The sequence below is a fragment of the Bombus fervidus genome, chromosome 9 (genome assembly GCF_041682495.2).
Source record: "Bombus fervidus isolate BK054 chromosome 9, iyBomFerv1, whole genome shotgun sequence".
In the NCBI taxonomy this organism is placed as follows: domain Eukaryota; kingdom Metazoa; phylum Arthropoda; class Insecta; order Hymenoptera; family Apidae; genus Bombus; species Bombus fervidus.
The window spans coordinates 4885368-4898064 of record NC_091525.1 but is presented as its reverse complement, the minus strand read 5'-3'; the positions used below and the strand labels follow the sequence as shown (position 1 = coordinate 4898064).

General features: G+C 38.9%; 1 protein-coding gene across 1 annotated transcript in view; it reads left to right on the top strand.

Moving 5' to 3' along the window:
* The first annotated feature begins 354 nt into the window (after positions 1-354).
* Shg (DE-cadherin) overlaps positions 355-12697 on the top strand; it is a 101591-nt gene continuing 89248 nt past the window's right edge. The window contains exon 1 of the mRNA XM_072009685.1: positions 355-940. Within this exon, the coding sequence (XP_071865786.1) occupies positions 847-940 (94 nt within the window). The 5' untranslated portion in view covers positions 355-846. The remainder of the gene's footprint in view (positions 941-12697) is intronic.

The window sequence follows — 12697 nt, the reverse complement described above, 5'->3', positions numbered from 1 at the left end:
ATTTCTAACATTTAACTATACCCAAGATACTTACATTTCGTGTCACAAGTATTACGTTGAATCGCATTTTCAATAAATCTATGCATATAAATAAAAATGGAGCAAAAAATGAGGAGAAGTAAAAGCACGAGGTTCGACGAATCGTCCATTCGTTCCTGGAAGATCAACAAGTAGTTAGCAAGTGGTGGGGGAAGGTCTGTTTGTATGCTGGCGATGGGATTGGCAATGCGGGGTCGGAGAAGAGGGGTTTGATCAGCGGCGAGTCGGCACGAACTACGGGCTAGCGGGGAGGTAGGGAAACACGGGAGAGGGGAATTGTTAAAGTGGGGAAGGGGCGCGAATGGTAGGGACGGTATTCGGGGCAGGCGAGCAGGCAAGGAAGCAAGCAAGCAAGCAGGCAGGCAGGCAGGAGGCAGGCAGGCAGCGAGTAAGCTGGAAAGCACAGGGTACCGCGAACGAATCGCGCGTCCTCGTCGTTCAGTCGGGTAGGCGCGTTTCTGCGGCGTCGGTCTTTCGAGGGTAGCGTTCGCTGGTGTTGTTTTTTGGTTTATCGTTTGTTCCTTTGAGTGCAGTGTGTAACGGGTGTTTTGTTCACCGTGTGAAGCGAAGAAACACAGAGAGGGGAAAGGGGGAAAAGGAAACTAAGGATCATGAGAACCATGTGCACCCGTAGTGATGTACTTTAGTGATCGTTGAAGGTTTTCAACGATCAAAGAAAGGAATTCGTATTGGTGGTAAACGTACAAGATAGACAAGACGAAAAAGGAGCGACAGCGTGGTTGTTCCGGCCGGAACATCCAGCCAGGAAGCTAAGGGAAAGGATCAACGAGAGAGGAAAAGGGAAACATGTCGCGACAGCATGCTAGCAGGCACGTTATACGGGCCTGGGCGAGGCCTCCGCATCTTTTGCTGTCGTTCCTGCTTCTTTATGGAGCTCTCGGTGAGTAGATCGTGTCTTTCAAAGAGTATTATCGTGATACTTTTCTACCTGTACGTACGTGCGTACACGCTTGTGTGTGTACACGCAAGAACGTTTGTAAGTGTAGTACTCGCGTGTGTCGAGAAAACGAGAACGGTGCGTGTGTTTATAACGTTTTGTCCCGCAGCGCATGCGCGGTTATTCGTAGTCCGTCGACGAGGCCAGCCGTGGAATAGAGTGGGGGGAACTGGGGCCTTAGGCCGCGTTCATAAGATAAGTATATCTCTGAGAGGCCTCTCGACGCTTAGAAATAACGTACGAATCGGTATGCGTTTTCTATCCCAATCTCTCGTTTTCTTCCAATAGAGACTACTCGATTAATATAATAATTTCAAAATGTTTAAGTCAAGTCAGGTGAATGTATCTAGATATCAATATTTTCGTACATTTTTATGCACCGACAGGTTTAGTTAACGAAGGGAATGTCTGGGAACGTGATAAGATGTTGTCGGTTCACATCGAATGCTCGAACCATGTCTTCTTTCCACTTTCGTAACGCAAAACCAGTAGCAAGGTTCTGTTTTTCTTAGTTGGAGATATCGGGTAGCAAGGTATAGTGTCGACCGATACGAAATGCGTACCCCGAGAAAACTGAGGGAACCAAGTTACACTCGTAGCGATACTTTGATAGAAAGGGTGCGCCTTTGCCCGTGAGAAGCTTCCAATATTTCCTCAACTTCCTTTTTTCCTTTTACTACCTTGCGTTCTTTTCAATGAACAATATCCACATATCACAAGATTGTAAATTTATAACTCTATCATTTAATACACAATAAGTAAAGAAATAGGATTTTCAACGAATCGATCTCCTGTCGATATGTTATTGCGAGTGGCGATGAGACGAGTGGGGAGGTATAATTGAATTTAATTGTAGCAGTGGGAGGAAGCGGAGATGAGATGGAACGCAAATTCTTTTTGTCGATGGTCCATTGAAAGAAGCTGATCGCGCCAGGTCGAGAGAAACACGTTAGCTTTTTATTAAGTTTAATCGATGCTAGATTCGTTTGAACGTGAGACGTCGGGTTGCGCGGTGGCAATCAGGGTCGCGTTCCATTTCGCCGACTTGGCCGCATAAGGATTCGGTTAGAAGAGATTCGAGAGAGGCCTTCGAGGAACCTTACTCGGCGTAATCTTAAACCACTGCCAACCGATTTCAAAGTGCTCTCTTGGTACATTCCTCGGATTTTTCCCTCCTTATCCTTCCCCTTCCATCTCTCTCCTCTCCTCTCGTCACCATCTCCTTGTCCCCGTCTGTCAACCCTCTTCTTCTCCTCCCCCACACTTTCTCACTCTAACGTTTCTGCTCTTTTCCTTCTCACGAAAGAATGCAGCAGTACAGCAACGTCGTCGCGCGCGCCACGCAGTATGGCTTCTCTCTTTTTTTTCCTCTCTTGTTTCCCTACCAGTCCATTTTTTTCCGCCTTTGTTGCTCGAGATTCTCAAACACTGTCGTGGACCGTGAACCGAAGTAAACAAGTCGATTCGGATTATGCAAAATGTCAAACGACAAAAACTGATTCGTGAATTACCGACATCGTTGACGCTACCAACGATACCAACCACCGATGCTACCAACCTGTACAGCTTTCACTTTTCCTGTTATTCTTAGCTTTAAGTTTTCGCTGTGCTACTCTAGGAACTAAAAGCACTTTGCTATGCTTTTAGAAAAGGCACGTTTTCACAAAATATAATATATTAAATATCAATAAATTATAGTAATATATATTATATAGCAATCGAATCTTTTAATGCGTATATTACGAAAATGTCAAAATTATTCTGCGACAGATTGTTGTTATTAAAATATTTACAATAAAAATCGTATTTTTCAACGATGACGGATAGATACGTATTGATTGCATTCTAGCCAATGAAATATCATATGAAGATCGCGAGAAAAATATGATAAATTACAGTTTAAAATTCAATATGTGTCATTCAATTTTACATTTATTCAACTTTGGTATTAAATATGTATCTTCGTCGGTGTCCCGAACATTTCGAAAATATTGATGTAACACTATGCCACTGGTTTATTATGAAACTTTGTAGATGTATAATCCACATATTTCTAAAAGAATTTGTCACGTTTTTTCTGTGTATACTTCATATTAAAATATCTACGTAATTTGATACAATAATCGATTCCATTCGTTATTATTAAGAAACGCATTAATAGTTTTATATCCAATAAAAATAAACAAGGGAAATGGAGTTTAGTTGATGTAGATCAATTTCTGGCTGGCAAAAATAGAACGAGATAATTTTCGACGAGACGATTTTTTCTAATATTTTTAATGCTGGAAGTAGAGGAATTTGAAAATAATATAATATGAATATTACTTTAAATAATTCAAAATTGATTATCAATAGTGTTTTTCTTAATATTCGATAATAATACACCAATTTTCTAATAATATATCGTTATTCGAAATTAGATAAGAACACGTTGATTAATTTTAGAATTTTCCATTGTTCATTTTCCCAAGATTTTTCTATTCATTACAGCGAATTGATTGATGTGTAATAAATTATATTTCGTAGAACGTGGCTTTGTTAGAAATATGCCAATCATTTTTATGCATAGATCGTAGTAGTGTTTGCTAATAAAAAATATCTAAACATTTATATATTTGGAACCTCGATCCAAACTAAATATGAGCTACGTTCGAATAATCGAATAACAGTGTTTTTATCTGACAGACAATTTATTTTGGCCTATCTTATAAAAATCAATATTAATAGAATAAAAAACGTAACGCTTTCTTTCAGTTCCTATTCTTATTTCTCTATCTTTCTTATAAGCGGCTGCCCCCAAATTTTCTATCAATCGATTGTTTCCTCACTCAGGGTTTTGATAATTGATCCCCTTCTGTATAATTGCTTAATTAATGAAATATAATAGAATTTATTCAAGTGCTTTTAGTAAAGAATTGTTCTATATTTCTAAAGGCTTATATTTACACACACACGCACGCACACAACGTATACTCTCTTTATAATGAAAGACTTAAGCGTTATTTATAGATCCCTTTTTATTTTCGTATTTATTTTCATTGATTTGTCCGTACGATGCTTCAATTCCGACTTAGTATCGTTTTGATTGCGATTGTATCGAAATGATTTCGAAACGGCGCGGGATTTAAATTGGAAAACGTACATAAATATTACATTCAGAATTTGTACTACGCTAGCTTTTATCGAGTTTTGTTTCGTTCGAGCCTCTGTTCGCCAGAAGGAAGTCTGCGTAAAAACGAGTACTTTAAAGAACGTAGTTTCCTTATTTTGTTCTGTCATAGAAGCGCTTTTAAACTAGGTTGAGATTACGTAATGAAAATCCCGCCTTCGTCTATCGGACCTTTACGTGCCTATCTAACTGATGAAACGGGTTCGCCTGTGTTTTGCATATGTACGTCGCTCTGTGTTCTTACCTTTACGTTGAAAATCATCGTGTGACGTTTGTACGAAGGAGAATAAGAAGCATTTTAGCTTGAGAAAATTGGCGATTTTCTCAAGAAATTCTGCCAAAGAAGCGAAGAGAATCGTCGAGGGATAAAGTAGATTTAGCGATGTAAATAGGCAAAGAATCACGCGATTCGAATGTAACTCTCGGTAGTAGTCAGTTCACCATCGATTAGATTCGAATCTTCTGAGATTTGTTCATCCTCGACACATTAGTTGCGGAGCCAAAGTTTGTTACTGGGTCATTCAGTATGACCGAGATTCCTTTCTCTCGATACTTTAATGACCGCTGAGTTCACACTGGCGTCCTAGAAAAAAATCATTTGTTGTCGATTATTGAAAGAAGGAACAGTCACTGATGGAAATTACTCGAGCAACTACTCTGTCTGTAACGTGTTAACTGTTAAAACGTTGACTGCAGATGACGCCAACGTGGCGTCACCCGTCTCCGGGATCAACCAGGCTATGACACTACCATATAGTCATCCGTGCTCAATGACTCAACATGTTACCGTGAGCACTAGAGATATTTAGATAATAGTGTTCGTAGCTATTTGAACGATGTTCACAAACATGTACAACATGGCTAATTGCTGGGGAACAGTAAGCAAACAATTAATAAACAGACGAAAAATTGTTCACGAACAGCAATGCGAAGACGCACCTGTGCAGACTAATAGCGCCAAACAACAATTTTATTTTTAGTTGGTAAATTAAGAAGGAAAGGTTTTTGACTGAAAATAATATATTTGAACGGTAAATGAATGGCGAAGGATGGAGGGTAAAAGGAAATAACTTGCAAGGAGCAACGTGATCGGCGAAGAAAGGACCGGCTGTTCCATGGTACACGAGGAACAATAAAGATGTAGAGAGAAACGAGGAGAATGGGGGGAGGAAGAAAGACGCAGGATCACGGTTGCAAGGAAGGAAAGAAAGGGAGCGAGGACAGCAAGCAAAGAGGAGAGAATCGAGAGGACAAAGAGCGGTGCGTCGGGGTCGCCGGCCGTTTCTCGTAGGTGTGCAGCTTGTACAGGGAACCACCGTGCTTTAGCGATCGCCCACTAAATTTTTCGACGAATCTCCAATTCCTTCGCAACGACGAATCAGATTATAAGGTATTAAAGGAGATTATTGTACGCGCGGAGACAAGTGGAAAATGTACGATAAAATTTGTTCACAAGATGCTTCGTTTCTGATCAGAATAAAGCAAAAAGTTGATTGTAGACGCGCACTAGGCCAATTCTTACCTAAACGTGTTCGTACTGCATTTTCTTGAAAATGAAGATACAGAGCGTACGTTGCCTCGCTGTGTACATAGAACAAGAGTTTCAGTTTCATGCAATCGCAAACATTAAATTTTTCATTTCTGCAATCAACCAAATATTGTTATAGATTATATAATAGCATATTTGCGTATAAATTACGTGGTTATAAAATATATAACCAAATATGTGTATAAAATGTTCGTATCAAATATGCTTATAAAATATTCGTAGGAAAAAGTTATATGAAACTTCGGTATAGTCCAATATGTACTATATCTCATGTACAGCGTATACACGCATGTACAATAGTATTCGTAAAAACTTTAAATGCTCTACTTTTCGGAAATTGCTCTCTGAAGACATAGCTACCGTAACATAAGTTGTAAGTAAATGTTTTTTAAACTTTTTTAAAGATTTTGTTTAAAAACTCGTCTATGTTTTCGCTTATAAAACGTCTAATTATTGTGCGTATTATACGAGTAGATTTCTATTCTGGGAACTTAAAAATCAACGTAAAACCGATTTTGCGACTATAGGGAGGATAAAAAGCAAGATGAGATTGAGGAGACTATTTCTTGACGCGTATTTCCAATCGAAAAATTTCTTGATCGCAGCCTAGTCACCGTTACGATCGATTTACAATCATTCGATAATACAGTCGCGAAGAATGATTGCAGGCTATCGTTAGTAGTCCCTCGATAGTGATAAGCTACAAATATTGATAGTGATCTGTGATAAAATAGAAATACCATATACAGGGTGTCTGGTAACACGCGATGTCATTTCCAAGACTTGATTCAACATGTAAAAAAGAATGAAAAATTTCATAACGGCATACGTCCTGCTTTGTTTCATGATACGCAGCGGATTTTGTATTGTAATAAGTATATGATTCTGCTGCATGAGCCCAATTCTCATTCAATTTCAATTTATTGGATTTTTATTTGCTGGGGATATTTTGAACTGCATTGTGTACGTGTACGCAATTCCTATCGGAAATGTTAAAATATTCCGATACAAAATCGAACAAGTATTTCAACAAATTTCAGAAATATCAGGAGATATCGGAAAGAGTAATCAACAATGATTGGAGTGTAAACAGTGATGCGTGAATGTTTATGTATTTATGGAAAATTTGGTTATACGGAATGTAGGTAATACGCAAGAATATAGGAAACGCCAAAAATAAAATACTCGTAATATCTAGATTTAAGGGACGAAGGATTTTTATATACATTCTATTCTTTTTCTTCTTTTATTTTAGCGGTGGTCATAAAAATAGAAATTTTCATAAACATCAGTAATTAGATAGGGAATAACAGAACGCAAAATTTTGTTATATTTCCTAAACAATGTCAAATATGAATCCTTTTTGTATACTGAATCAGTCTTTGAAATATTGCCTGTACGTTACGAGACACCCTGTTGTATAGCTTTCTCGATACTCGCCAACGCTATCTCAGCTTATCATCGTTAAAAAAAAAATGGCGTAAAAAGGTATCGGTGTTGTTTATCTAGTTACGCTTGCTCGATAAATCGATGCCCGTAAGTAGGAAGAATTAAAGAGACAATAAGACGAGCAACGGTAATCCAAATTCCAACTATATATATACATACTTCCTGGAAAAAAAGTTTCGTTCTATTTCATCGTGCCGCGCTTCGTCACACTTCGTACTTTCTCTTGGATGTCTCCATCGTTCGAGCGTTGATCTGGAAGTGTAGAAGAAAATCACACGTTTGGGAGCCACGTTGCGCCACTTTGGTTCTCTTGACCTGGTCGTAGCCAAAGGACGAACGCGCGTACATGTTCTTATTCCAATTCGCGTAATATTGTTTGGACGGTGGAACTTTATTTGTCTAAAGCCATTGGGAGCAAACAGTTCGTATACTCGAAGTTCATATAATAAAAATTGAACGGGTTGTTGCGATAAGAAGGCAGTTTCGTTTTCCAATAATTCGAGTAAATCAAAAATCGACGTAAAACCAACTGGAAGTCAATTACTCTTTCAAACATACTATAAATTAATAAAGTAATAGTGTTAATTAAACGCGCTTCAATCTCACGCCTTCCAAACGATCGTGCAATTCTTGCTTTACATTTCCAATTTGGTTTCACGCGTGGAATAACTTCCTCTCGATTATCTACTTCTGTCTAGATTAGGTTTCCAATCTCGATTTTTTCGAATATGCAGCCTCTAACGCAATTTCGTTGTTCTTGCTCCTCCGCCCCATTTTGAGTCATGGAATCATCCTGACCTCGCCGATGCCGCGAATTTATGCCCGCGATGTACTCGTATAATAGCAATTCACATTCAGATTAGCTGATTCAATTAGCAGGAGTCCGTGGAATCGGGCAAATGCACGTTTACTTGACAAGTTCTCAAACTCGATTTTCTCGAATACGAAGCGACTCAACGCAATTTTATTGTTCCAGACTCTCATCTCATTTTCGGCTACGCTACATTTTAGTTAATTCGCTGCTCGTCTCGCTCATACCACGAATTTAGCTTCGCTATGTTTAATAGCCATTCGCATTCAGATTAGCAGATTCAATTGGCAGCAATTCATCGAATTGGACGCAAACTAAATTTTCATTCCGACAAATGGAGTTCCACCGATATAGTTGATTCCTCGTTAGATTATTTCGATCTGCTTTGATAGGAGGAGGAGAGACAGAAGAAAGGGAAAACAAAGAAAATCGTAAACAAGAGGAGCAGACACGCGAAGATCACGCTGTTTCGATGCACGGCCAGCATTAATTCATGTCACCCGTATTATTATCGCCGAATCCGTTCTAATTGGCTGGATTTAGAGGTGGAGGCTATCATGTTTAGAACTGTACTGGCTGGCTGCCGTCCGTCAGAAACGACCGCTCGAACGCGACGATGACGTCCATTCGCCGAGCGAAATACATTTGCATTTGAAAATCGCTCGGCGTCGACTGACAGTCGTTTATGATGAGCGTGATTCGTGACACGTGCATGCAAGCGATGTGATTCGCGTGTAGATTTTCGGAGCGCGTGTCCCGTTTCCCATTTCCCATTTCCCGTCTAACGATCGATCGTCCTGAGCCGTTGTCTCGTCAAAGCATATACAGTATTCTTCGTTCGTTTGGTTTTTCTCGTCGTTTCTTTTTCCCCAGAGGAAACAACGAGAAAAGAGGAGATTGCGGCCACAATCGATGTGCAGCTATCAGAGATTATTTCTTTTCGTTGCTTTCTCTTTTCAACTGGGAAACGGAGAATACGCATTTAACGTCGCAAGTAGCGAGTAATTAATTTCTATACGTGATATTATATTGAGATTTGGTTGGATAATCGTTGTCGAGTCGCGAGATAACTGTCAACGATAGCGATAAAACGTTAAATAAGTTTCATTGAAATAGGAACACGTTTGAGTGGAAAACTCGCTCAAACGGTTTGCTTTAAAACGAATTTAACATCTGTCCGCGTTGTTGTTATTCTCGGGAAATGGTTCGCAGTTTGCTTTATTGAAATTTCTTCGTCTTTCTCGTATGTTTGTTCGTTGAACGTTTGATAACTAGATGATACAATTTTGCTGTTGGTATTTAACCAACGTTACGCTCTTAGATTGTTCGTCGTCACAGAAACATTCTGCTTCCATTGTCATCGAGGATCTTCCGACCGATCCATCTTCCGAGCTAATCTTCGAATACACGTCTCTACAAATTGTCTTTTCTCTGGCGAAGTTTCATCGGCAACTACGTAAAACCGAGCGATAATCAGCTCGTAGAACTTGTTGCACGTCGATATTTTTATTCATTATTCTAACGGGTAATCGACATTTCAAAAAGAAATCCACGTAAAATGTGATTCTCTTTATTTAACACTAGAACTGCCACACCAATGAAATTCATTGGTTTTACAATTTTATTTTAAAATTCCTACTTTATGTTATATTTTTCATCCGCAATGATGGAATGACTTTCGCAACGATAACTAAAAGAATAATATAATGAATTTTATTTTGTTTTTTATGTATTCAAACTAAAAATAATTTCGTATCAAGGATATTTATACCAATATCAGTAAAAATGACTGGTATTTGTCAAAGTGTAAAAGAGTGCTGCAATTTGTTTATCGAACCCCAATTAACCAGTTTCCTCGTTTTGTACAACATCCCGCACGTTTTTTAAATTTTTACTGCGTATCATTCGATATGACGATATCAGTTATCAGGAAAATTCCGGATCGATCGCTAGATCGCTAGATGCTAACACTAAAAATACCACACCAAAAGACTGGCTCTGCAATTTTATAAACGTGTCAACCCTCATTTAGGGATCCCACAGGAATTAATAATACCAAAAATCTACCACATAACATGGAATTCCTTCTCTAAGAAAGTAATAAATCAACAAATATAAAAATATTCTATTACTATGTATTTTTTAAAGACCAGCCACTTTGACTGGTTTTGGTAGAAATAGCTTCGTGCTAACCATCGGTAGTTCTAGTGTTAAATCCAGGTTGTTCGATAATCGTCTCTGTAACCCAAAATTAGAAGACGAAAATTCACAAATAATTAGAGCCAAGTTCTTTAAATCTACGGTTGTTCCATGATCAACCGTGTACCTTTCTTTCTGTAACATTATTATTTTAAGAAAGAAATAGTTGCGGAAATCCTGACCAAGTTGAGTCTTAGGTCGGTTCGTACTGCAGGGAATTTCCGTTCGATTGAGTTCGAAGAAAAGGTCACGATGGACCGGTCGTAGAAACTCGTAAAACGAATACTTGGCAATGACGCGAAGCCCGTCTTCGGCGTTTTCGTAGCGTGTCTCTTTTATTCCGGACGCGCGTTCTAGAAATTCGTCTGGGAGAACGTAAATGGGATTAGCTCGTTTCGACTAAGATCACGAAGCTGCTATTTCGCAAATGCTCGCGTTATTCTGACGCGATGCTATTACTCTTGCGTGCAATTACCCCGCAACAAGTTACGCTTCAAAAGCGGTTACATTGTCGTAACGTCGCTCCTTTTTCTTAATCTTTCTTGAAAGCATCCGTGTGTACCAGCAACAGAGTACAACCGGCCTTTGAGCAATGCGGATTTAAACTATACAGCACCAGTTCTACGTAGATTCTGCTCATTTTGCGAAGATCCGAATTAATTGGCAATCTGTTCTAAAGAAAGACTGCGACAATTCCCATCGTTAAAAATTGTTCTACCTGATATTTCTACAAAATACAACGTCTAAGGTGTACTTTGTTATAGAATGATTTATCGATCAAATCTCCGCGTGGATTTAAATAACGCGATTATCCAATTATACGTCGTTTTCCTTTTAGTTTCGCGTCGGTTAGCTATTAGAATAATGAATAAAAATATTGACGAGTCCTAAGAGATGTTTATCGATCGGTCAATTTCTTCAGCAACGATGTATCCTTGTTTTTAATAGCTTATGTTAAGATTATTAGATCAGCGAATCACAAATGATTTACGTATCACGTTTTTGTGGATCTTCGTACAAAGATCGCATGAAATCAGGTTTCTCGCGTTTTAAAGAGAAACGATTTGAAAATTCAATGTGTTGTCAGGCAATCTGGCATCACCGGTTTCTATCGTTTTATTTGATTTTCATTCTTCGTATCTACACACACACTATTGTACTATTGGCTTGTTATCAAATTTTGTAGATTTATCCTGCTACTTCTATTGGACTTGAGAATCCTTCTTCCCAACTATATAACTATGCTTTAAAATCTTCTATAATATCGAAATTAGAAAATCAACAAAAAAAAAGAGTAATCGTTGTTTTTTCCCTTTGGTCTTCATACGGAGTACGATAGGACAAACAATTTCTCATATACAGGATATAAAAATGTGAAAAATGGTTGGAAGTTTTGGAAGAGCCGAATAATAGAGAGGCTAGAAATTGAACGCATACCAACGATGGAATACACGGCTACCGAACGTGTCAAGCATCGTAATTTTGCCTAACGTTTTCCGTGTCGTGTCTCGCCAGCTCGGTGCATCAGGCTCTCCTTACAATTAGTAGATCCATTACTCGGTGTGCTTAGCTGACCTCTTGGCGCTTGGATCAGGCTAGTTTGCCCGGAATATATTACATGACCCACGTATTTCGCGTATCTCCCTTTTAATGAGTAGGAAAACCAAATTCCAGTTGACGGTAATTTATTGGATCAAAAAGGCGGACGCCCGCGCGTGTTTACCGGCGTCTTATTATGTAGCTTATTAGCTGTGCGGCAGTTATTCGTGGCAACGAGTTGCCGGCTTGCAGAGCACAGCAAGCCAGCAAGAGTTCGGTAACTAGAAATTAAAAAGTTGCAACGAGAAAAGAAACTTTTTAAACGAAACCAGCCGCAGATTTGCTGGAGAGTGCTTTGTGCACCTATTAATATCGTACGATCTCCTGTATCTCGTAATTTCGTGGCAAACGAACGGGTAATTTCTCCTGCCCCTTAGTTTTCGATTATAATACGATTAATCGGTTTTAGAACTGCGACGCCAGGAAATGAAAAATAGTGGCTGCGACCTGTTCACTGTTCACTGGTCACCGCGTCGCAGAAACTTTACGCGGCTCCAAACTTCTACACGGTAATTGTCCGGATTAATAAAAATGGGAAATTCTGTCTCCTCTACGTTGTCGGTATAAATTAAGTAATAATCATGGCTGGATATTTGCGCGTATCCATAGTTCTCTGAATGTAGATTTATAAGATGGAATCTAATTAAAGAGTATGGCGTTATCCGAGTAAAAATGATACACAACGAGTATTATATTTCGATGTTTTACATATTTTTCCATATTATGGAAAAATATTCATAGATCGCATAAAAATCAGCAGTCTAATTATGATAATCGTGTTTCATGGCGACAAGAATCAGCAGATACACAGTATATTCGTCAAAATGTGGTCTACGGCAAGCGCTCGAATACTTGAGCGATGTCGATGAGACTGTTGACTCGAGATCTATTGGCTCACCGACCAGCCACTTGTGATCTTATTGT